This window comes from Heloderma suspectum, chromosome 1 (assembly GCF_057233095.1).
Source record: "Heloderma suspectum isolate Gila_16-S chromosome 1, 16-S_ref, whole genome shotgun sequence".
In the NCBI taxonomy this organism is placed as follows: Eukaryota; Metazoa; Chordata; class Lepidosauria; order Squamata; family Helodermatidae; genus Heloderma; species Heloderma suspectum.
The window spans coordinates 52,391,385-52,418,258 of NC_139458.1; the positions used below are offsets into that span (position 1 = coordinate 52,391,385).

General features: G+C 40.9%; 1 protein-coding gene across 17 annotated transcripts in view; it reads right to left on the reverse strand.

The window, feature by feature from the left end:
* Positions 1 to 26,874, reverse strand: part of MIPOL1 (mirror-image polydactyly 1) — a 305,293-nt gene that overhangs the window by 94,541 nt on the left and 183,878 nt on the right. For all 17 annotated transcript variants that reach the window (XM_084843264.1, XM_084843223.1, XM_084843148.1 and 14 more), the window contains one exon: positions 9,477 to 9,571. In XM_084843264.1, the coding sequence (XP_084699390.1) occupies positions 9,477 to 9,571 (95 nt within the window). The remainder of the gene's footprint in view (positions 1 to 9,476; positions 9,572 to 26,874) is intronic.

The window sequence follows — 26,874 nt, forward strand, 5'->3', positions numbered from 1 at the left end:
AGCAGGAGCACGGAAGTGGGAAATTCCGGTTCCAATTCGAGGCGGCTACTGTGTAGTGTGAAAGGCAGGCGGTGGAACCTCACTGGAAGTGAAAAAAAGGCGGTAAGTGTAGATCCAGCCTTTGTGTATAACAATAGATACAAAATCTTAACGTCTAATTGCATACAAAAATAACCACCTTAAGCAATCTATAAATATATTTAAGCAGTGGCACCACTACAGCTGTACCATGGGGCATAGGTGCAAACGTCCCCCTGATAGGCACTGAGGCACTGAGGAATTTTCCTAAGTGTGAGTAGCAGGCAATGAACTGAACCAGTTAATTGCTGCCTTTGGGGGCATGCAGCCAATGTGCAACTGCTGTATTTTCTTTTGCTAGCTGGGATAATACTAGTAGCTGCTGCCATGGATCGTCAGTAGGTTAAGAACAAAACAAAACACAGGGCTGGCAAAGTGGGAAGGGTGGCCTCCTGAAAGCACCTTGTCTAGGCCCCCCTCAAACCCAGCTGCACCTCTGCACTTAAGACAACAGTGAAAATGGTTGATAGGAATTAACACCCATTAATAATACTCACGCATATAATTAATGAATGGTGTCCAAGTCATTTCAAATGATTCACAATTCTATTTACCCTCTTGTAAATGAACTTAGCTGTCAAGGCAAGATGCCATGCTTTTGGAACCCATTTCTTAATTGTTAGAGACTTGGAGTTATGCCATTAGGTAGCTATTAAAAACTTAGCTGCCATTAATAAGTTCCATATTAGTTTGAAATGTTCAGTTCAAACAGAGTCTTTCAAATATCCCAGCAAATACACAAACATTTGAGTTGGAAAGGATAAGCAATCATATCACCAATCATTTCTTCATTGCTACTCCTATGTGCTTTAAAAGGGCAACCGGAAAATGCATGCATAGAATACAACAAGAGCTGTGCTGGATCAGATCGAAGTCCAACATTCTATTTCCACCATGGCCCAGGGGAAGCCCACAAGCAGGACATGAGTACAATAGCACCCTCCTGCTCATGTTCCCCAGCTATTGATATGGATAGTCATGCTGCCTCCAGTGTTGGAGGTAATACAGTCAGGGCCAGAAATATTGGAGCAAGGATAACTGTTTTGGCAGTTGGCCTCTGTCTGTACACCACCACACTGAAGTTGAAAGGAAACCCACCCAGATGGGAGCGAAGTCAAGACTTTCAGCTGCAATTCATGGGTTTGACAAAAGTGGGGCACTAACCATTCAGGAAGTACAGCCAGTGGCATGCACACACCCCCATCATTGGTGGCTCATAAGCAATGGAACAAACCAACATTTCAAACCTAAGGATTGCCTTTAATACCTGGATGAAAATCCTTTGCAGTCAATGACTGCCTGAAATCTGGAACCCATGGACATGACCAAATGCTGAGTTTCTTCCATTGAGATGCTTTGCCAGGCCTTGACTGCAACTGCCTTCAGCTGCTGCTTGTTTGTGAGTCTTTCTGCCTTCAGTCCTGTCTTCAGTAAGTGTAAAGAATGCTCTATTAGGCTCAGATTAGGTGACTGACTTGGCCATTGAAGAACATCCCACTTTGCCTTGAGAAACGCTTGGGTAGCTTTTGCTGTATGTTTTGGGTCATTATTCATCTGCGATATGAAGCGGCATCCTATCAGTTTGGCAGCATTCGGCTGAATCTGAGCAGAAAGTATAGCCCTATACACTTCAGAATTCATCCTGCTGCTTTTATCAGCAGTCAGGTCATCAATAAACACCAGTGACCCAGTTTCACTGGCAGCCATACATGCCCATGCCATAACACTGCCTCCACCATGTTTGACAGATGATGTGGTATGCTTTGGATCATGAGCTGTTCCTTTCCTTTGCCATACTTTTCTCTTCCCATCATTCTGGTACAAGTTAATCTTGGTTTCATCAGTCCAAAGAATCTTATTCCAGAACTGGGCAGGCTTTTTTAGGTGTTTGCTGGCAAAGGCTAATCTGACCTGTCTATTCTTGAGCATTACCAGTGGTTTGCTCCTTGTTGTGAAGCCTCTGTATTTACATTCATAAAGCCGTCTCTTGACTGTAGATGTTGACAATTACATGCTTACTTCCGCAAGAGTGTTCTTGACCTGGCTAGATGTTGTTAAAGGGTTCCTCTTCACCATGAGCAGAATTCTGCGGTCATCCACTTTAGTTGTCTTCCGTGGTCTTCCAGGCCTTCTGCTGTTGCTGAGCTTGCCAGTTAATTCCTTCTGTTTCGGGATGTTCCAAACTGTTGTACTGGCCACTTCCACTGTTTTTGCTATCTCTCTGATGGGTTTATTTTGTTTCCTCAGCCTAATGATGGCCTCCTTCACTCACATGGACACCTCTTTGGACCTCATGTTGGGAGTTCCAGTGAACTACCAAATGCAAATGTAACACTCAGAACCACCTCCAGGCCTTGATTGGTCATGGGGTACCCAGGAAACAGGCTACACCTGGCCATGCAGCTGCTTGTCAGCCATTTGTTCCATTACTTATGAGCCACCAACGATGGGTGTGTGTGCATGCCACTGGCTGTACTTCCTGAATGGTTAGTGCCCCACTTTGGTCAAACCCCTTGAATTACAGCTGAAAGTCCTGACTTTGCTCCCATCTGGGTGTGTTTCCTTTCAACTTCAATGTGGTGGTGTACAGAGGCCAACTGCCAAAACAGTTATCCTTGTTCCAATATTTCTGGCCCTGACTGTATATAGGAACCATGACTAGTAACCACTGATTGCCTTAACCCCCATGAATACATGCATATATCCCATGTGTGCTCACCTCATATTGGGTACAGTGTTATGTGTTTTGTACTTGAGTATAACACCAAAGTGCAATTAATATTTTTATGAAGCAAGACTAAGGATCCCTTCTTATATGACATCAATGGTTTGGGAGCTACTGTAGTAGGTTTCCTTCCCGTACCACTCTGGTACTATCAGAAACCTTGGGTCATATATGACTTGTTCTTACATGAATGTTGCCCCAGCTTGTGGGATGATGGCACAGGAAGTAGCTGCATCATGGACTCCTCCCATGTGATCTTATATTTCCAATGTTACTGTGGTGGCACTGGAGGAAGACGTACCCCAGCAGCAAGCCTATACTATCAGTGTAACATTGGGAAAGACCTATGTGTGTTTTTAGAATTTATTCTTATAGGGCAAGGCTATACATTCAAGGAAGGCAAGACATTGCTTTCCCATGATACAATGGGACAGAAGAATATATGAAGAAGGTATGGTCGGTTTTTCTGTGTATCTTCTGTTATGAAAATTATATTACTTAAGAAGAAGATTCTAGTTTGTTTAGGTCAAAAAAGAGTTTCATTATATTTCAAATTTGAAAGCCAATTTTTTAAAATCAGTTTGCCATGTAGACCTGCACTGGCAAAAAAAACCTACAGTGTATATGCTTTATATTAGTGCTGTGCCAAACCTTGTCCCCTATTTTTGGGATTTTTCTCTCTCTGCGAAAGAGACATTTTTTTCTGCTTCTTTTGTAGGGAAGGGGAGAATTTTGAATAATTTTCTCCTTTGGGAGGGGGACTGGGTTTCTACTTGGCTTTTTAAGTTTGGGAGGTGGCTGAAGGATCTTCTTTCTATTTTTATTTTTACTTGAAAAACACCCCGTGCTCTTGCAGCAGCACAAGACTCTTTACAGAAAGGCTTCTCTAGCCTGGGAGCACTTCTTGTGCAAAAATTTGCAGAGTCTCGGGCTGCTGCAAACAAGAACAAATGTGACTTTTGGAGCCTTAGAAAAAGTCTTATCTTGCTTGTTGTGTTGCTGCAAGGAAGTACAGAATTTTTCTAAAGCTCTAAAAGCTCCATTTGCTTTTGCTTTGCAAAAAAGCTTTTGTAACCTGGGAGTACCTCCTGAATGCCTACAGGAGAGTGTGGGGTCATGTGGTCTCATGGGCATTCAGAAAGAACTGCCAGGCTGGAGAAGCTTCTGTATAAAGAGTCCTGGGCTTCTGTAAGTGTTTTGTTTGTTTGTTTGTTTGTTTTAAAGAAAGCCACCACCTACACTTAAAAGGTACATGGAAATCCTGTCCTCCTCCCAAAAGAGACAGTTATTCAAAATTCTCACCTCTCCCAGGCTCTTTTGCCAGAGGTTTCATTTCACACACCCCCCTCTACAAAATAACAAAGCTGGAGAAATATAAATTTTTGGCTACTTTACATAACTGAAACCCAGTGTCCACTGAGAAAATAAGAGGCAACCATACTAGAATTTAAACTACCGCACAATTGCGCTCATTTCACATGCCAGCAAGGTTATGCTCAAAATCCTACAAGCTAGGCTTCAGCAGCATGTGAACCGAGAACTACCGGAAGTACAAGCGGGGTGTCGAAGAGGCAGAGGAACTAGAGATCAAATCACCAACATTCGCTGGATCATGGAGAAAGCAAGAGAATTCCAGAAAAACGTCTATTTCTGCTTCATTGACTATGCTAAAGCCTTTGATTGTGTGGATCACAACAAACTGTGGGAAATTCTTAAAGAGATGGGAGTACCAGACCACCTTACCCGTCTCCTGAAAAACCTGTATGAGGGTCAAGAAGCAACAGTAAGAACCGGACATAGAACAACCGATTGGTTCAAAATTGGGAAAGGAGTACGACAAGGCTGTATATTGTCGCCCTGCTTATTTAATTTATATGCAGAGTACATCATGAGAAATGCCGGGTTGGATGACTCAGAGGTCGGAATTAAGATTGCCGGGAGAATTATCAACAACCTCAGATACGCAGACGATACCACCCTAATGGCAGAAAGCAAACAGGATCTAAAGAGCCACTTGTTGAGGGTGAAAGTGGAGAGTGCAACAGCTGGTTTGAAACTCAACATTAACAAAACTAAGATCATGGCATCTGGCCCCATCACTTCCTGGCATATAAAAGGGGAAGAAATGGAAGCAGTGACAAATTTTACTTTCTTGGGCTCCAAGATCACTGCAGACAGTGACTGTAGCCATGAAATTAAAAGATGCTTGCTCCTTGGGAGGAAAGCTATGCCACACCTAGACAGCATGGTAAGAAGCAGAGACATCACCTTGCCGACAAAGGTCTGTATAATCAAAGCTCTGGTTTTCCCAGTAGTAATGTATGGCTGTGAGAACTGGACTATAAGGAAGGCTGAGCGCCAAAGAATCGATGCTTTCGAACTGTGGTGCTGGAGAAGACTCTTACGAGTCCCCTGGACTTCAAGGAAGTCAAATCAGTCCATCCTAAAGGAATCAACCCTGACTGCTCATTGGAAGGACAGATAGTGAAGCTGAAGCTCCAATATTTTGGTCACCTAATGCGAAGAGAAAACTCCCTGGAAAAGACCGTGATGCTGGGAAAGACTGAAGGCAAAAGGAGAAGGGGACGGCAGAGGATGAGATGTCTAGATAGCATCACCGATGCAATGAATATGAACGTGAGCACACTCCGGGAGAGAGTGGAGGACAGGAAGGCCTGGCGTGCTATGGTCCATGGGGTCATGTAGAGTCGGACACGACTTAATGACTGAACAACAACAACAAATACTAGAATTTTCACTGTTTCTAAGGGGCACACTACATATTGCACTGCAGCCATGTGAAATGAAGCTCTAATGATTCATTCTCACTTGCAAAAGCCTTTCAAGATAAAAAAAGTTCTTAGGCCTTTCCCTGCCAGTCATTTTTTACATGACCCCTGTCTTAAGCTGCAGCCAGGACTCAGAAACAGAAGGGAAGGAGACAGTCAAGTCCATCATGACCATATCCCCAGCAGAGGAGTGAGATTGTTTGCCTGAACCCAAGAACCCCAAACCAGGACTCCCATAGACAGCTCCTCTGGTACCTGACCCCCCCCCCCAGGGACCAAGACCTATCATAAACACCTCCTGTTCCTTAGCACCTGTTGTCCAGTGCAGATAATGCATTAGACAAGATGCATTGATTTGGAGCATCCCTAAATGTCTATCAGTAAAGGATACATTAGATCAATAATCTTAATAAGGAATAGAAGAAATAATTTAAGAACATATGAACATACAAAGAGCCAAGCTGGATCAGACCAAGGGTCCATCTAGTGCAGCATTCTGTTCACACAATGGCCAGCCAGCTGTTGACCAGGAATCCATAAGCAGGACATGAGTGCATCAGCACCCTTCTGCCCATGTTCCCCAGCAACTGGTGTACATAGGGATACTGCCTTTCATACTGGAGGTAGCATATAGCCATCAGGACTAGTAGCCATTGATAGCCTTCCCCTCCATGGATTTGTCTATGTTTTAAAGCCATCCAAATTGGTGGACATCACTATATCTCATGGTAGCAAATTCCATAGTTTAACTATGCACTGTATGAAGAAGGACTTCCTTTTATCTGTCCTGAATCTCCCACAATTCAGCTTCATAGGATGATCCCAGGTTCTAGTATTATAAGAAAGGGAGAAAAATGTCTCCTTATCTACAGTCTCCATACCATGAATAATTCTGTACAACTCTATCATGTATCCCCTTACTTGCCTTTTTTTAAAAGCTAAGCAATCCCAGTTGCTGTAACATTCCCTCATAGGGGAGTTGCTCCAGCCCTTTAATCATTTTAATTGCCCTCCTCTGCACTTTTTCCAGCTCTACAATATCTTTTTTTTAGATGCGGTGTCCAGAACTGTACACAAAATTGTTAAGTGTGATCGCAACATAGATTTGTATAAAGGCAGTATGATATTGGCAGTTTTATTCTCATTTCCCTTCCTATATTATGCCTAACACGGAGTTTGCCTTTTTTACAGTGACCACACACTGGGTTGACATTTTCATCGAGCTGTCCACCACAACCCCAAGATCTCTTTCTTAGTCGGTCAGCACTAGCTCAGATAGGGATGTTCGAAAGTGACTTACCTGTTCACGGGTTATGTTTATGGTGGGGGGGAGGCGCTCCATCCCTCCCTCCGGAATCCTCGCCGGGGGGGGAGGCGCTCCGTTCCTCCCCCCGGAATCCTCGAACGGCTGGCTGTGCTCTGCGGCAGCTCCGCGGAGCAGCCGGCCAGGCCCAGCCAGGCCAGAGCCGTCCGCAGCCGGATTTCCGGCCGCGGAGGGCTCTGGGTAAAACAACAACAACAACCGCGTACGCAAATGGCGGCGGCTACGGCCGCCGCCATTTGCGTTCCTTCTTTTTGGCCATCTTAATCTACGTAAATATTTACGTAGACTATGATGGCGAAAATAAAGGGGAACGCAAATAGCGTAGCGGGGGCTATTTGCGTCACTTTTTCATTCACCGTTTTAGCCTATGTAAATATTAACGTAGGCTAAAATGGCAAATCAAAAGGGGACACAAATAGCGCCCGCTACGCTATTTGTGTTCCCCTTTATTTTTGCCGTCATAGTCTACGTAAATATTTACGTAGATTAAGACAGTAAAAAGAAGGAACGCAAATGGCGGCGGCTGTAGCCGCCGCCATTTGCGTAGGGGTGTCGGAGAATTTCTCCACGAATCTCCGGGAGGCCGAATGCCAACGCATTCGGCCCCCCGAAATTGGTGGGGAAATTCTCCGCCCCCCCGGGATGGGACTTACCTCTGTCGAATGTCCCTCTCGGCGGCGGGTCCCAGCGGCATTTCGACGGCGTTTCGGCAGCGGCAGCAGCTGGTCTTTTGACTGGTTGCCGCCGCCGCCATTTCCCAGTAAAGTAAAAAAAAAAAAGTGATAGGCTACGTAACGATTTACGTAGCCTATCACGGCTAGATTTTCAAAGTCAGCCGTGATAGGCTACGTAAAGGTTTACGTAGCCTATCAAGGCTGACTTTGAAAATCTAGCCGTGATAGGCTACATAAATCGTTACGTAGCCTATCACTTTTTTTGGTTATTTTTTACAATTTACTTTTTTATTTCGCGGCCGGGGAGATGGGGCGCTCCCCCCCGGCCAGAATTTCGGTGGGGAGGGATGGGGCACCTCCCCCCCGCCAAGAATTTTGGGGGGAGAAACGGAGCGCCTCCCCCCCCACCGAAAACAGCTGCGGGACCAGGTAAGGGACTTTCGTCCATCCTTACATTTGCGTATGCGGTTTGTTTGTTTTTTTAAACCCACCCAACCATGATGGGCTACATAAAGATTTACTTAGCCTATGACGTTGTGTGTGTTTTTTTTTTAACCTAGCCATGATAGGCTACGTAAATCTTTACGGAGCATATCACGTCTTTTTTTTTTTTTTTTACAAGCTTGGAAATGGCGGCGGCGGCAGCTGGTCAGAAGACCAGCTGCCACCGCTGCCAGAGCTGCCGCCAGGGCCGCCGCTGGAGCTGCTGCCGCTGCCCAGAAGATCCGCCACAGGTAAGTCTCATCCTGGGGGGGATCCGCAGGGGGGCGGGGGGGGGTGGCAGGCCGTTCCGCCACGGAGTTTGGGGGGCCGAATGCACTGGCATTCGGCCTCACCGAGATCCGTGGCAGAATTCTCTGACATCCCTAAGCTCAGATCCCATCAGGTTATACTTGAAATTGGGATTTTTTGCCCCAGTGTGCATCACTTTACACTTGCTTACATTGAACTGTTTTTGCCATTTGGATGCCCATTCTCCCAGTTTGGAAAGATCCTTTTGGAGCTCCTCACAATCCCTTTTTGTTTTGACCACCCTAAATAATTTGGTGTCATCAGTGAATCTGGCCACTTCATTGCTCACTCCTAACTCTAGAGCATTTATGAATAAATTGAAAGCATTGGTCCTAATACAGATCCCTGTGGGACCCCACTATTTACTTCCCTCCATTGGGAGAATTTACCATTCATTCCTACTCTCTACTTTCTATTCTTTAACCAGGTACTGATTCATAAGAGGGCCCTTCCTCTTATTCCATGACTGCTAAGTTTGTTCAGGTGTCGTTGGTGAGGGACTTTATCAAACGCGTTTTGGAAGTCCAGGTAAACAATGTCTACTGGATCACTATACTGGCAATCTTACAGAGAGGATTAAAACCGTTTTCTCCATAATTGCTTCAACATTTTCAGAAATTTTTATATCTCTAGTCTTCCTATAAAAGTGTTCCTGTTATGTAGGTGGATCCAGAGAAGAAGAGGGAGCAAGAAAAAATTCTTCCATTTCTTCTTAAAGTTCCCTTATCATAGGATCCAAGCAATAAAGTTAATATGATCCAGCAGATCATGTCCTAGAGTTAGGTTTTGTTTTAATCCTAAATAAGGTAGGGTGAGAACTGGGCAAGATGTTACCTGTAAGCATCAGAGATAAGAGTAGTAATAATGATATAAATCTAGCTTTCTGTTTTGCCATACAGATAGTAACTGAGGCATTTTTAGGGAGAAACTATAAAGGACCAAAAATGTATCTAATACCTTGAACTGGAATTAATGGATATTATTGCCTCTTCCTTGCTATGCACATTTCTTTTACCCTTAGGAATAATATTGCAATAGAAAAATACATAGTTTTTTATTGGACAAAACATTTTCAATAATACAAATTATATTACCTGTAATAGATACGAAGGGTCTGGAGCTCTTCTTCTAGCTTTTCATATTGCTGAATAACAGCCTCTCTCTCTTGTTGCATAGCCAGCAATTTTTCCTACAAATAGAGAGTTGGTTAAATGTCAGGGTAATCCTGTGCATGTTTATTCAGAAGGAAATCCTACTGTGCCCAGTGGAGTTTACCCCAAGGTAAGTATGCATAGGATTCAACCTTAAGAACCTAACAAGTGTCCTGCAGCATCAGACCAAAGGTTCATCCACTCCAGCATCCTGTTTCCCATAGTGACCAACTGGGTGCCTTTGAGAAGCCTGCAAGCAGGACATAAAGGAGGTAAACCTATTCCAGTGTTTCTCCCCAGGAATTTAAGAGGTTGCCTACCTCCAGGACAATTCCACTTAAGTATTCTTTTTAATATAACCAAACAGCAGAATGCTGGCAGAATCTGGAAGCTAATATTCAGGCATAATTGCTATAATTTCTAGAATTATAGTAATTCCTAATTTATGTATATTCTCACCACATATCTCATTTTTTCATTAAAGAAATCCACAAGCTGGTTAATGGTAATTAAAAATCAATATAAAATATTAAACCACAGACAAATGTGACAGGGAGTTGATCCCAGCAGCCAAAACAAAACAAAAAACAAACGACCACCAAGTTGGAATATATAATATCAAAGAAATAAATTCAAACACACACTTTACAGATACAAGTAGCATCTTTTATAACCCTCTTTAAAAACAAACAAAAAACACCACACACATCATTCTGAACCCATCTGTAAAGTGGATGAACATAAACATCTTCATATATAACAATCATGTTTTGTCTATAAATTGGGCTTCTTTAGTGGTCTAGTACTAACCCATACAGAATTTCTCATATATACATGTGGGAAAAATTAGAATCCTGCCTCTCAGCCAAACAAATAAAATAAAATAATAACACGACAGTGGTGTCGCTAATTAAAAACCACTCTTCATACCCATATCAAGGCCAACAATAACCAACAAAATCTGTACATGTCCACAGTCCCAGGCTGCAGTGGGACACCACTCAAAAGTCCCATACCAAAAGACACTGGCAGGCCACAACTTAGTCAAAACAAAATAAAATCAGCAGCAATCCATCAGCATGAGGAAACAAACAGCAGCAATCAATATAAATCCCAACCAGAGTCATCATACATGCCAAAACCTGATGGAATAGCACCACCTTGGAGGGAAGGAGTGAGGTGCACATACCTAGGGAGGGATTTCCACAGGATTGGGGCCATTCCCAAGAATGCCTTACCTCACATAACCACCCACCATACTTCTGATGGAGCAGTGCTTGTGAGGAAGAACTTACTGAACAGTTAGACTCCTATGACAGTCTATTATGGCAGTCTGCTAAATCTCTGGAATCCTGACCACTTAAGCCTTTAAAGGCCAACACCAACAGTCTGAATTGGGCTCAAAAGCCATTTGGGATCCAGTATAGCTGTTGTAACATAAGCAGGGCAGCTGCATTCAGTACCAACTGGAAGTTTCCAAATGTTTTTCAAGGGCAGCTCCACCTAGAGCACATTACAGTAGTTCTGTCTGGATGTGAATAAGGCTATACTATGCTGTGACCAGGTGGTTATACTTCCAGACTCCTTTAGCATCCCAGCCTTTCCAACATGTACCTTGTCTAAGCCCACAGACATGATGTAGAGTTAATGTCTAATATAAGACCATAGCAAGGATCAGGTGACCATATTCTATTGTATTAAAAATATTCTATTGTAACTATGAATCCGCACCACACCAAGCAGAGGAAGAAGGTAATATAAACTGCATGCCTGGTCAGGGAGTCCACTTTAAAACTAGAGGCACTTGCTTCCTGCACTGAGGTCCTTTAAAACTGAGGCTCAATGCCATTTGCTTTGTTTCCATGCTTCCAACAGGCAAACCTTGATTCTTGGAATTAAGCCGTTAAACTTCGGTTTGTAAGTTGAGCCATTTATGTTTTGGGCCTGGTGCTGCTTTTAGGCTCACAAATAAAACCCACAGAATACAAGAATGTTAGCCAAACCAAACTATTTTCTGTAATTATACCGTGCCGTTGGTGAAACAGCCTCCTTAACTATTGGGGAAAGCATGTTTGAATCAAAGTAGGTGGGTTGTTCCAAAAGGCCAATAATTAACATCCTTGACAATTTTCAGTGTACTGTGAAGTGCAATTGAAATGGTAGACTGGAAGGAAATGTTTGTAGCAGACACACCCACTCCCCTAAGAGATTACCTGCTAGATTCTTTAGAGAGGTATCACACCTGATATCCTTTTAGGAGAAAGGTCAGGAGACATCAGTCCTGACTCTCCTTTCACTAACACCCATGCTGGTCTGGCATTACTTCACAAGAATAGCTCCTAGTTTATAGCAATGTAAGAGAGAAGAGAATTGGCATAAGTGGATTTAAGGCTTGTAGCTAATCTCCTCAGTGTAATGTGTAGGATGGGAGTGGAGCGCTGGTAAAGCAGAGACAACAACAAACATTCCAATCTGGGATTTAGGTACATGCTGCCTGTGATTGAGGCCTAGTCCTTATGAAGGTGGCAAATCTGTGTTGGGGACCTGCCAAGGGCCCACACCCCAACAGGGGTCCACTGTCAAGAGCCCCCTGGAGTTGCTCCTCCTATTCTCTGTTACAGCCTGCTTGTCTCCCTGCCTCTTGCTTTATGTGAGGAGGAGCAGTAGAAGCCACTTCCAACTAGCTCACTGCTTACCAAGCAAGCAAGTAAATGGTAGCAATGCTGAGAAAGAAGACGAGGAGCAACAGCAGCTGGTCATAAAGGCAGAGGGATGGTAGACTCACTGAGGGAGGGAGTCCATTGAAGAGGCCTTGTCCAAGGGCTCTCAAAAGCCTGAAACTGGCACTAAGTCCAGGCACAGGTTTACTATCTCATAGATGTTAGCTAGAAAGTTTGTACTATGGCAAAATAACTAGATGATAAATATTCTCCTATGAGGCTACAGGGAACATCTGCACACACTGTTGTTGTTTTTTAAATAATATCAGTGAAAAAGCAATGGGTGGTAACCGGTGGAGGCTGGTGGGTCTGATATCAGTGGGCCGGTAAATCTGCTCCGGGTTTCAGTCAGAACTGGTCAGAACTCTAAAGGAGCTATCCAAGGTGCAGAAGCACCTAGGATAGCTTTTTAGAGTTCTGACCAGTTGTGACTAAAACCGGGAGTGGATTCACTGACCCACTAACACTAGAGCCACCAGCTTCCACTGGTGGTATCCAATTAACTCCTCCCACTGATGGAAAGTCTTCTGTCAGCAGAACAGGGAGGGGGTGGTTCCGCCATCCCACTTGCAGCCTCCCGTACACCCTCAAAAGCTGTTCTGGTTGGGGGACCCTCCAGAGCAGATTTGACAGTGGGGATGCACATGGGTCTGCAGAGGGAAGGGAGGAGGGGAAAGTTGCACTACACAAGTGGACATCTGCTTGCACAACATTGGAATTCACCCAATTCCAACATTCATTCACTTAAGGCACAATCCTATTGAGATAGACAGTCACCTCCAACTTCCTATCTGATGCAGGGCAGCTGAAGCACAGAGGAGCGGATTCCTTCTGTGCTCTGGCTGCCTTGCAGTTTGCCATAGACACCTGATTTTGGGTGTCTAAGAGCAGCTTGGGGGAGGGGGCAGGAACGGGGCTGGAGACTGTATAGGAAACCGTCTAAAACAGCTTCCCCAGTCTCCCCTGCTCCCCGCCCCTGGGAATGCCCCCTTTTCGCTCTGTCTGTGCTCCACGTTACAAGCATGGACAAGCATGGAGGGGCAACCGCCGCGGTTCTCTCTTCCCCAGCTACGAGGGGGAGAGGCGGGGAGCACAGTTTCCTGGCTACAAGCTCATAGCACTATCTACGAGCTCAGAACTGGGAACACGAAAGATCCTATCTCCCCCAGACACTGTCTAGGGGACATAGGATTGCTCTCTTATTGTGAAGTGATTCCTTAAGAGATTTTAAATCTTTTAATTTCAACATGGTATGGTCTGACGAACAATGGCAATGCAAGCAGTTACTACCATAAATCTATACAAAAAGAGTAACCTCAAGGAGGGTGATTGTAATTGTCAGCCACTTGGGATGCCAATATTAGCTGAAAAGTGGGGTATAATAAATAAAATGATCAACATCTCAGTTATACATGCAGTAACCACTGCAAAGAATTTCCCCTACTGACTCAAGGCCAAAACATGGGTATATCCACTGCCTTTTTCTTTTTGAACGGAAAGGTTGTACAATTGGGAACTCTCAGCTACATTTCATCTAAGCCCTACAAGTGTGTTAGAAAGTCTTTGCAAGTTTTTTTTTTTTTTAAGATAATTCTCAACCTAAATGAGACTGAAAAAAAGTATGGCATTATAAAGAGCTTTAATATACGAGATTAGGTAGTATACATGACAAAATAAGTTGCATATTGTGTTTACTATTGTGAGCTTCCTACTGGACCCAGGGACTAGCAAGTCATCACAGGTGCTAGGATCGAGAAGATGCCATTCTTTATATCATCAGAATGATTCAGAGCCTATATAATGGAATTCTGTAGTGTATCCCATTTTATGTGAACTCTGCAATGTGTTCAGCCCTCAATTAGGGGTATGTGTGACTAACTAAACAGCATGGATATTTACTTGCCATATCTTGGAGAAATACTATTTTGCCCACTTAACTACCAGTTCTTGCTTATGGAAACTATCAGTCATATGCATGTTTTGTTGTTCAGTCGTTAAGTCGTGTCCGACTCTTTCTGACCCCATAGACCATAGCACTCCAGGCCTTCCTGTCCTCCTACTTCTATATACATGTGCATAGCAGTGCAGCCATAACCTTCAAGTTAGTGATCTTGCTTAGTATCCTTTCTGTGTGCAGAGAAAGCCAGGCAGAAATCCTTCTCTAGGCAAATATAATTCTGCAGTGCATGAAAGCTGCATGACCAAAGGTTTAGGGCTATCCTCCTAAGCTGCAAATACTGCATTTTTATTGGCAAACCAATCTGTTTTATTGTGGTAATGATTGAATATGAATGCTTCTCAGGTAAATCTGTCGATTTCAAATTCTGTGAAATGTCCTTTCGCACTATTTTCATGCATGTGTTGAACTGGTGGTGGGGGGAAGGAAAGGAACGGTGCTGTATTGAGGACCACGTACTCTATGCCCTCATGCAGGAAAAGTCTGTGTCCAAAAAGTTTGCTTAGTATATTATTTATTTCTATATGTTTTGAATGATCACAAACTTTGCAAGTAAGGTAAAATTAATCAGGCAGCTAAAGGAATGTTGAACTGTAGCTGTCACATGGAGCAGTCTACAGAGAAACATTTTACTGGATATGGTATTTTAGAAACGCGAAAGAACAGTGTTGTTTACCTAGAGTTGCAGTGCTGGAAAGAATCTCAAGGATTATCCAGTTCAACCCCTCCTGCACTAGGACAGGAATCATTATACCTCAAGAATCCCTGACAATTGTTTATCTATAGCCTTCTTTAAAAAGTCTGTTGAGAAGTTTCTATGACTTAATCTTTCAGTTAGAAACCTTTGTTGAACATTTAATCTAATCTACTTTCTTAAAATTCTGCTGCCTCTCACCGTACTCTCACTGGCAACAAATAACAATTGCTTTCCATGTTATTTATACCAATGTTTGAAAACAGATTTGTCCCCATAATTTCTTTTCCTCTAGATTAGCGTTAGGACTTCACAAAACGTTCTGCAGTTTTGATTTTTTTTGGTGGTGATGGGGATATTTCTGTCCTACAAAAATAGAGATTTTCATAGGACAGAAATATCCCCCTCCCCCCAAAACACTGTGATTGGGTGACTTTTCATCTTGGGAGTAGGGGTTATCCTGTTTGCTGCCATTGTTTCCCCTTGATGCTGAAGCTTTGGCATCATTTTTTTCTTGATTGCTGCTTCTTTCTTCTTCCTGGATAAAACGGATTGGTGATGACAGCTGATCAGAGATTGCATACTTAATAGCATGGTGCTATAACACTAGGGAACTGAGAGACAATGGCTTCTTTAACTGAGTGGGGTTATGGCTGAGGTGAGATATGAACCAAGGAGAATTTCCCAGCTCACGTTTAGCTACTAGTCACATACGCTGGCTTCAAGAGGAAAAGTAAAGTGCTTCAACTTTAAAGGAAAACACCAGGTCTTGTCAAGACTGCAATTTTTATTCATGGGATTGGTTATCCATACTTGTGTGCAGATACATATATAGATCCGTCCCAGATTGTGATGTTTGTTTTGGGGATGACTTGCATTCTCGTGACTCAGAGTCGTCACATGGGAAGGGGGGCTTCTGATGCTGCTCGGATTATAATGTGCGCTTAACCAGCCTTGGATTTAACAACATATGATATATTGCCAGAGCCCATCAGAGCTAGAACTTGAAGAGGATGCAGCCTGCAGTTCACCATCTAGGCCTGGGTGACAACAGTTCTGCCCCACTGGGACATTTGGAACACCAGGCTGTAGAGGCCTCTTATGGGGTGGGTGGGGTATGAAAATGCGAGATCAAATAAGTAAATAAACAAATCAGATGAAAAGCAATTTCATGAACTCAGACAACTACAGTGTAAATGTCTATTAAATTTAGTAAAATAAAAAATAATAATTAATGGGTTACCTTAAACCAGTACCAGTGGGGTACCTACATCCCTCTCCCACCAAAACTGGTGGCATCAAAGCAAAAGGGGGACAATTTCCCCTTGGTTTTTCTTTTAATAAGTTATAGTTTGGTGCTGAAGTTCAGTGGTGGTATGGCAGCAACGTGGGCTCTTTTTTGCTGCCCCTCCAAATAAATTCAGTGGCAAATTCAGCAGTGCAGTGGCAACAGGGGTGCAGCCCCCCACCCCCAGTGTTTCAGGGCAGTTGGCCCCTGGACCTCTTGAGGTTGCTGAGGGAAAAATCCTAAGAGCTCTTAGCAGTACATTTACACAATTCTCCAATGCCATTTATTTATTTATTTGGCCATGATCTTGAAATATGCTGGTGAGTTAATATCAGTCATTACAGACCAAACAACCTCATGTAAACCTACCGTCTGTTAAAATTGGACTGTATGTTTCCCCTACATGCCAATGCCCTCCTGCAGTTGGAATCATTGCCAATAATTTTGTTTTTGTTTGTTCAAAGGATCTCATCAGCTATCACTGTGCCTACCTGACAGTTCAGCACCTGAACACCTGCTGAAGTAAGCCTGTCATGCCAGAAACGTTTCTAAAGTTAGGCAATCTCCATTCAGTGAATGGCAAGCACTTGGGTACTATTTCCTCTATAGCTTTCAACATAAGCAACAGACAATTGGAGAACTGACTGTACAGAGGTATTTGCCAACTGAAATGTTATTGAAGCAAGTTTAATCAAGTAATCTTGAGTAGCAAAGAATGACTGTATTTCTGGCAAAAAAACAAAATGAAAGCATTAAACATAATTTACCAGATCTAATTGCAATATTGGTAAATGGAAAGTATTTCATTATTATGCCCAGTTAATGAAAAGGAAGGATAAATCATACATAATATGGAGTTAACTTTCATTGTACTTCATTAGCCACAAAGTTCAGTGTGGGAAACAGGTGATAATTTGTGCAATTTCTAGACCGCACTCAATGAAAGATTAAAGACATATGCTTCATTGATTTTTTTATGTTGGTCTTACAAGTACATATTGCCTAATAGTATTTAAAACAATTAAAGATATAAAGACAAATAAATACAATACAATTTAATACAATTAAAACAGAGGAGCACAGAATACATGTAGTACCATGATGCAACAAATTAAACCACTGGTAGGCGACCTGGTGCCTTTGATATGTTTTGACACAATTCCCATAATCCCTGACCAGTTACCATGCTGGCTGGAGCTAATGGGAGTTGTAGTCCAAAGCATCTGGAGGACACCACTATGTCTTTCCCTGAATTAAACTGGGAAAATAAAAAGGGCTTCCCACCTTGTGCCAGAAAAACAAAATGCTTGGCGCAGGTGAACTTCTTTGAGCAAAGCATTCCTTAGAAGTGGGGCCAGAACTGAAAAGGCCCTTTCCCTAATCATCACCTGCTTCACCTCTGAAGGCAGAAGCACTCAAAGAAGGGACTCGGAGGATTACCTTAACATTTGGGCAGATTCACATAAGAGAAGAAAGTCCTTTAGGTATCTAGACCCCAGTCCACATCTGGCTATAAAGGTAAACTCCAGCACCTTGAATTGTGCTTGGAAACAGACTAACCAACCTTAAGAAGCAGCCAGTTACATTATTTTATTTATTTATTTATTTATTTATTTATTTCATTTCATTTCTATACCGCCCAATAGCCAAAGCTCTCTTCATTCTGTATAGACAGTCCTGGTCAACAATCTAGAGGCTGAATAGAACTCTTCAAAGGCAGTCCAACGTACAACATATTGCAATAGTCTAATTGGGATGTTATCAGTGCATGGATAACACTGGTCAGGCTATTTCTGCCAAGAAGGATCAGAACTGATACATCAGCTGTCCAGTCCTTTATGGGTACCAGACACTGATATAAGCTGCTGGCATGTTCACAGGCTCACCATAACATTTTCTGCATCCCTTTTGTACAAACAAGGCATGGATAACCATGAATATGGCATCTCATCATGACAAATCATAGAAAAGCAAGTTTCCTGGACCCTCCATAATAGTCCCAAAGTACTCTTATTACCTTCTGAACAGTTTATTTATAACCCACCTTTTATTCAAGAAAGAACTCAAACTGGTTTACATGGTATTCCCACAATGCAGTCTCCCATCCAGGCGCTGACCAAATCCAGTTACCTTCAGCAAGGTTGTTGCACCATGTGCATTTCCACTCTTGCAATCACCTTCTGGATTTCTGACTTCTTCATCCGCTCTACAGTTCTTCATGCCATTGGCAGACATGGCTTCTCTAGTCCCCATTAACTTAAGACACCTCAAGAGCCAAATTAGCCCTGATGGCGGCAGGCCAGCGTGCAAAGCTGGGTCTGCTGCTTTTTAATGCTGGAAATGGCTAAAATGAAAGCAGTGTTTGGGTGGAAATGCATGGGCAGGGAAAGAGTTTAATTCCCCCCACCCATGCATTTCTAACCAATATTACTGAGGTATTTCAGCAGCCCTCTTGGGACCCAGTTGACCACTCATGGCTACCCATTTTCTCTGTAATGTCAGCATACAACTAGACTTGACAACTTGGTCCTGCCAATTCACTATAACATAGTGCGTGGGATGATTTAAAGCACACTTCATGGGGAATTCTTTTTTCGTATTTAATTTACAGGACATTGATTCATGGAGTGTTTGGGCTAGCCAATAAAATTATTCACATGACCTATCCTTGAATGTTTATTTTGCAGAGAGAGTCCAAATGTATACAAGCTACATAAAGAGGGGGACATAAACCACCTTGTGTTGGAGGCTGCAACTTGTAGTGGTCATATTGCTTAGGGCACACTGCTAAGATTTTGGCTGTTGTGCGGAGCTCCACAAAATGCTTTTGATCCATTTTGTCTTGCAAAGAAATGTTGCAATAAGAAACACCAACAAAGATCTGAAAATCTTAAGCTCTGGATTACCATATTGTGTTCTCCTGCCATTCAATGTATCAGACAAAGGCTGTGGTGTTCAAAGTAAAAGGAAGAGAGAAAGGAAGGAAAAGAAAAAGAAAAAAAGAAACTGGTCACAGAAAGTGCAGAGTACAAAGTCAATAATATTCCTCCACATCTTTACTCTTTTCACAGATTGGATGTTAAAAGAGTTGTGGCAATTAGGCTTTTGTTAATTACCAGCTGTTGAAACAGATGTGTTGACTGTCCTTATTAGCCCACAGCTGGGACAGGAGAACAATTGATGCTCACGAAAACCAACAGCCAGCTGTTTTGCAGTAATTATCTCCTATCAATAACACAGGTGATAAATGCAGTAAAGCTTCTATCTGCAAGTTTCAATAACAAAAGCACAGTTACTACATATATAATATTATCCTTTATTTTTAGTGTAAGTGCCAGATAACCCCATCCTAGATATTTGTGCTGGCACACCTTCCTGGAAGAATTCCCATCCTACCTAAACAGTTTTTTCCTGGTGCAGCAGGCCTCAGGACTGGCTCAACATAGCATATGGATGTATTAACCACAGACTTCTGTAGGAGGTTTGTTCTAGATGTTCCTGTGATGGTCCAGGGAATGTGAGATCCAAAGTAGGAAAGGTTACCTCTTCCACTAAATTATATTGTGTAACAGGAATCAAGTTATGAGTTTGTCAAAATTCCAATCAAGAGTCCTGTGTATCTTAAATGTTTACATACTCTTATATAGCCCCAGTGTTCCAGGAAAAGACACATGTTGTATTTAATTTTTGTATGTGTTATTATTAAATGTATATCCACCATTTTTTCCTCTTGCAAGGAACCCAGAGTGGTTTACATACTTTCCTCGTCTCCATTTTGTCCTCACGACAACCTTGTGAGGTAGATTAGTCCAAAGTCACCCAGTGAGCTTCATGGCTAAGTGGGGACTAGAATCTGGATCTCCCAAATCCCAATCCAACACTACACCACACTGGCTCTCCTTCTCTTCACGGCAAAAAAAAATACACTTAAAATGCTTAAAACTGGCTTGTCATATTAGCAATGCTTCTGCTTGCATTATCTCTAAAGAGTTTCTGCTTTTACTATGATTTGGCATTACCACATCAGGTTTTTTTTAAAGTGAGTTAAACAAAAAGAATTCATACCAATAGAAACTTTCATCATACAACAGAAAATAAAACAAATATTATCTAGAGGAAATGGCTATTTCTTTTCTTCTTGAGACATTTGTCTCAGCTCCAGCAATACTATTGGCTAATTAAACACATCCATCATTGAACTTATTTATTTTAAGACAGATTTTTGACATGTACCCAAAATGGAAATAGTTGGAGATTTCCGACTTAAAGTTGATATATAAAGCAAAATGTTGCAATGTAGACAACAATTTCAAGACTAAGCGAAAGGTCGAAATATTTTCTATTCCACTATACAAAACTTTTAAAATAACCTCATATTGTGAACGTCAAAAATTTGAGAAAGACATTATTTCAAAAGTTTTGTCTTTGTAATTCATTAAAATACACTTTAAAAAAGAAAAGCAAGATAAAATAGAAATTTTGATTCCTTTATATAAGCAAAGCCGTTCATCACAGTCCAACAAAGAACAAGTCTGCAGGAATTTAAGTCTATCCACTAATTAGTCCACACTTAAAGACATCATCTTACTGAAAACAAGGATTAAGACAGGCTGACTATTCACCCTTTCATATCCTTCCTTCCTTAGGTCTTGGTTAGAATCACCAGGAAAAAGCCCGTTCAGTCAACTTTTAAGTAGAGAAGCTTGACAATAATAAGGTCTCCATTCATTAAGAGGGACAATACCAATTAACAGACATTACAGGACAAGCAATGAAATCAGAAATCCAACATGCACAGCACACACAATGTCCACAAAAGTGGGTTTCTAACACTGTGTCGTGTTTCACATTTTCTGCAAAATTACTATTTAAAGCTAAACACATCGTATCTCAAGATCTGCAAGGAAACACACCCATCACCAACATACAAACACAAATGAAAACGCTGTTTCTTAAGGAATCATAACATAGAACCACTGGGTTATCTGTGAACTATCACACTTTTAAAAATTATTTAAATTCACAGTATAAAAGTAAAAGAAAACTAAAATGCAGAATTTGTATCAGGTTTCTGTTTTAGAAGTAACACCTTCTCCCACAAAGCTACCTCCTCTCCCCCATCATCAACTGTAGGAAAAGTTATTTAGTGCGCCTATATGCGAATATAGCAATAAGACTCACGAAGACCTCATATAATATAAAAATTGTATAAAATAAAGCCAGCCTGATCAAAATTTTATATCAGTATCAAATTGTACCCTGAGATGATAAAATATAACCTATAGGTTTATCTCCTCTATGTGAATCTAAATACAAAATGGAAACTTCTACAAAAATATGTTTGACATTTCTGACCAATATATCAATCCGCCTGGTGGAACGAAACAGTAGGGAGAAAGAAAAAACATAGTAGGGTGAAAACTTTTTGTACTCAAAACAAGTGGATTGGTTGATACATAATACATTTTAACTATCTGTTTGTACATACAGTCTAGAATGATAAAGCATGCTAAAAGGAGTGCTCCCCCCTCCAAATTCTTTCTTTGCTTGTGTGTGTGTTAAAAAAATAATTATAATGTTGATACACATTGGCAACTCTAAGTGCAAGAAAGAGTTATTCAGAAATGAGCAATCTGGAGAAACAAGGGATGGATTAGGATATAACCTTTAGCCCATGGTTCAGTTCTGTGATTGCTGCTATGTTTGGTCTCACATAATCATAGCAACACAGATGTATCCCTCCCTGCATGCATTATTTTGAGTTCTGAAAGCCTAGCAAGAATCTCAAGATGTCCACCAGTATCTTGGGCAATACCTAACTAAGCTTGATTTTGGCAACTGATTTACAAGCAACAGCTCTTAGCTATAGCTACTATGTGAATAAGCCAAGAGTGAGGAGAAAACTAATTTCAGTTTATATTCTGTCTTTATGTGTCCTCATGGATTTCTGGCAAGCAAAATTGCAGTGCAAATAGAAATGTCTCCACATTCAAGCAATTAGAACATGACAGGAAAGTATGTTCACCAACATTTTCAGATAAGTAACAGTTACTAGACTTATGCAGACAAAGGTGGGAAGAATAGAGAGACATAGTTTTCTTTCAATATATTTTTGCACTGTTTGCAACTACACAATCAACACTTATATCATGAAAGTCAATGGGAAAACTCAAATCGGTTTTAATGGCGACAGATTGAATGCATAATGTTCGCCATACATATTCCAGGTGCACCCACACCTCCCTTCTCTAAAATAAAATATATATTATAGATGAGTATGCAATTCCAAATTGTGCAAAATCAGGCACATGGCATGGGGGCACAGGTGGTTTTTGTAAGCCATTAAAAGGTAGACTAAGAACATAATTCTAATAAAATTCTAAACTGCTGCAAGTTGACCATAACAATTCCTTCTTGATAGATCTAATAAAATACAGGTAAATGCTCCAATCAAGCTCCCAACAAAATTCACCTGGCAACAGTTGTATTGAAACAAAGTTACTGCAGCAACAAGCAACGTCACAGCGTTAATAATTGACATGAAGAGAATGAAACGGTGAGCAAGGGATAACGAGGACAAAAGAAAGATCTTAGTATAAACTTATCCCAGCAAGTAATCAATCACATTGAGGCTGAAAAGGGTTTGGTTAAGAGTCATGCTAAAATGGAAGCATATGTTGATATTTTGTTCTTACTACCTGCTAATCATGGCTTCAAAGAAGATATTGGCACTCAAATTTTGAATTTCACATCTAGAATATAAAATGAATAGCAGGAGGGGAACACATTACATTTGTGTCTTTCCTCAGCTGAGGTGATCAAGAAACCCAAGGTAGTGCCAGAACGGTAGCACCAACTGTTTTAGTGTTTCTAAGGAAATAAAGAGGCGGTTGAGTCACAGTTTAAAGGTTTAAATGGGAATCAGCGGTGAGTTGCTAGATTTCAATCTATCAAAAGTCACTCCTTTCTGAGAGAGCTAAAATATCCTAGTGACACTGTTTAGATTAATGTGATTTGCATGACTTATCAACAACCTTGGGTGAATTTTCCTGTTGTGTTAACATCCATGACGACTATTGCTGGTGGCATTAGAGCACAGAATTCTTAAGAAGAAAATACTAACAAAGCCTAGGCTGAGCAAAAGGAGACTCAAACCAGGTGTGGGACTCTTTGGTGGTAGTGACTCTTTGTTCCTCTGGTATATAAATATACACACAAAAATATAAGTTCCCAGGGTTCCAATTACAATGCTTTTTCTCTTTGTTAAATAATTACAAAAGCGTAGGTGAACATATAACCTTAAAGGTAACCACACAACTTGTTCCCTAGAAAAATCAGAACATGTAAATATATCAATTAGAATATGAGAATGAATTATATCAATTCAAGGGCTCTACAGCATTATTTGTAAGATCCAGAGCTTGAAGATTCAGTCCCCTAGAACATAGTTCACATTGAAAGCTGTACTCCTCTTACAGCTAAATAAAACTGTATGTTTCTTGAAATTATCTTGAAATTATGTCAGGCTTGCTTGAATATAAATTTCTGTGTAGCTGTATTCATTGAGCGGCATTAAAAACTACTATTCTAAGCACCTTTCAGCCTCCATTTCTTCTGTACCTCTTGAGATCTGCTCTTCTCTTAGATAAAAAAGTAGTTTTGACAGACTACCCATTAAAAAGTTAATTTTTATTCAAGGAGAGCTGAACAGTAATATTAAATGACATAAATGAAGTGCATTTACTGCTTATTGCAACTGCCAGCTAGATTTTGATTTGCTCCTATCAATATTTTCCTGCTTACTGTTCACCCAGGTAGAATCAGAGCTCTACTAATCCATTCACAACAAAGCTTCCACTATTAGTCAAAAAGTAAGAATTCTGCTCAAAATGAGCATCCTGTTTCTGTTAGGATTTACCAGTATTGCAAGCTGGACAAAATAAAACAATATCACTTTGGCCACAGCAATTTCACAGTAACAATTTGCATGATTCATGTAGAAATCTGTTACAAAACATCTGTTTCATCATTTAATATGATCATTTAATAACCTATATCACTGATCAATAAGGGAAAGCAGTATTTAGAAGCCTATATTCCTATGGTGCAACTGCTATCTCTTTCCAAAACTTGATTTCAAATATTAAATTTGAACAATATTCAATAACAACAACAACAACAACAACAAATCAGTGAAACTATCTGGCTAAAATTGTCAAGCCACTTCTCATTCACTGGAATTTGGGTGACACTTCAAGTTGTAAACCAAATATTTTGTAAAAGTATTCTGTACAGAATTAATCTTTATAAAAAAGGTTTGTACAGAATTAATCTTATTGTTAAAAGCCCTAATATGCAATGCTAGGAAGAATATCTGGGTAAAATAAGTAACCTTACACCTTTCATTCTGTGTCCTTCCTCCCTTGATTTGTCTTTCAGATCATAAACCTATGAGAAAGGTTTGTTGCTTTTAATATAGCTGCTGAAACATATACATAATTATTGTAATTTTATTTATTTAAAATTATTTTTAGGCCACCTTTAAGGATAAAACCTTCTGATATGTTATTGTATTAGGCCGCATATCTGGTATAATTCTAATATTCAAACATTGTTCATTTGTGGGGGGTGGGGAGAGAAATGTCAGTATCACTAATCTGGCATTGATACTTGCTAATAATTATTATTTGTGGAACTTCAATCCTACGCATATTTATTGATTCTAATGGAATGTACTTTAAAGTAACTGTACTGAGGATCTAACTGGGTTTTGCAGTATGATCCTAAGCATGTTTACTCTGACTAAAGTAAGTCCTACTGTATTCAATGGGACTATTTGTGCTTAGAATTGCAGCCTTGGAATGAGATACTTAGGTTTAGAATCTTGTTGCTGCAAACACTGAAACTGTCAGCCAGTATGAACAATAAGCTCCATTTGTGCTAGAGGCGGAGGGTGGGGGGGAGTCAAACATTAATATAAGCATTAAAATGGGACTAAACATATGTCTCATTAATTTCATGTACCACATTGAAATCAGCAGGATTTAAATGTTATTTTCTTTGACTGGGTTGTTCCCTAATTAATTAATTAAAATATACAAGATTATTCCTGTATCTGCAGGGCTTTTTTTCTAAAGTCTACTTGAGGTTATTTCATTTCAGCTTTTATGTGAAATGACTCCTCGCCATGCTTTTGGGGTTGAGCACTCCCTAAAACACGAATTGCTTACAGAAAACAAAATAAACAACCTCATCTTCCTGGGATACATGACATTGATGAAATGTCACATTAAAAAAAATGGGACACCGCCCTATTTCAAGGCTTTTTGTACAGAATATGTATATTCTTCTGCTCTTTCCCATATCACCAAAGAAACTGTTCATTCATCAAATAGATGCTCTACAGAACTGAATATCTTTACCAACTGATTAAGGTTTTATGATTAAGGTATAAATACTTGTTTACCATATTTCCCTATATTTGTTTCAGTTTGAATTATGAGGCACACTAATTGTTTAACAACCCACAGTCGGAAGATATAACCTATTATACATAACTCCTATCTCACACTTTTCAGTTCACTCAGGTGAGAAGCAATTCTTTATCAACCAGGGCAATCTCCTTATCAGAGTAATAACCATACTACATTATTGGAGCAGGATTGGTACTTGCCAGACAGTAAGGAAACAGTTTAAAATGGCTACATTTAATTCAGGTCATGCAGGAAATTGACTGTTTCCATGTCACGAACAGAAACATGCACAGGTGAACTCAAACGATCATTTACCAAGTAGGAACTTACCATGTTGTGCATGTAGTGTAATCACTTGGTACGCTGGTCATCTGTCAATGTTGAGAAGAATTTTACTGTTTCCCTACATTTCAAGTGTGCAAATGCAGTAAGATTCTCTTCAGCTCTTGGCAGGATCAGGTGTGTATGTACAGTAAGATTCTATTTACAACTAGTTTATCTGGTGGTTACATGCTAAGTTAGCACTTGTTCAATAGTCACCTATATTTACCTTGTGAAGGACAATAACTAGGGAAAATATAGTTAGGTTCTGATCTTCCAAAAGGAAAGATACTGGAGCCATGAACTGATGAGGATGAGGGATGAGATTAAAGGGTAATCTTCAGAACTGGATGTGTCTTAGTTATTGTTGTCATGTATTAAATTAATTGTAGTGACTTCTTGGGAATTTTAAGTCTACACACAGGGCCTTGTTTACTTTTAATTTATAGTATAGTGCCTAGTTGTATTAGGTGAATACAATAAAATCAATAAAAATTAAAATGGGGGGGGGGGGTAATTTGTGTCCAAACAACCAGACTTGGGTAACAAATAGGCTGAGGGAGGTTCTAGGAGTCTTAAAGATAACTGGTTTTGGTATGACATTTTGATCTTGGCTGGAGATGCGTTGGATTGAATAAGGAGTCATAACAGAGCTGCTGTTGAGAGAACTGGCAGCAAGAGTCCAATGCAGTAGAAAGATAATAAAATGTGCAAACCTGGTGCTTCTGCAGTTTTTTTGGCATAGCATTGAATGCCCTGTGTCATGGCTCCCGAATGAACTCCACAGATTGTGTCATGAGGCTGTGGACACCAAAGAAGGGGCAGAGTGGGCGAGGGATTCATCCTCAGTGCAGACCCCAAACAATCCCATTTCCCCAAGGCCCTAGA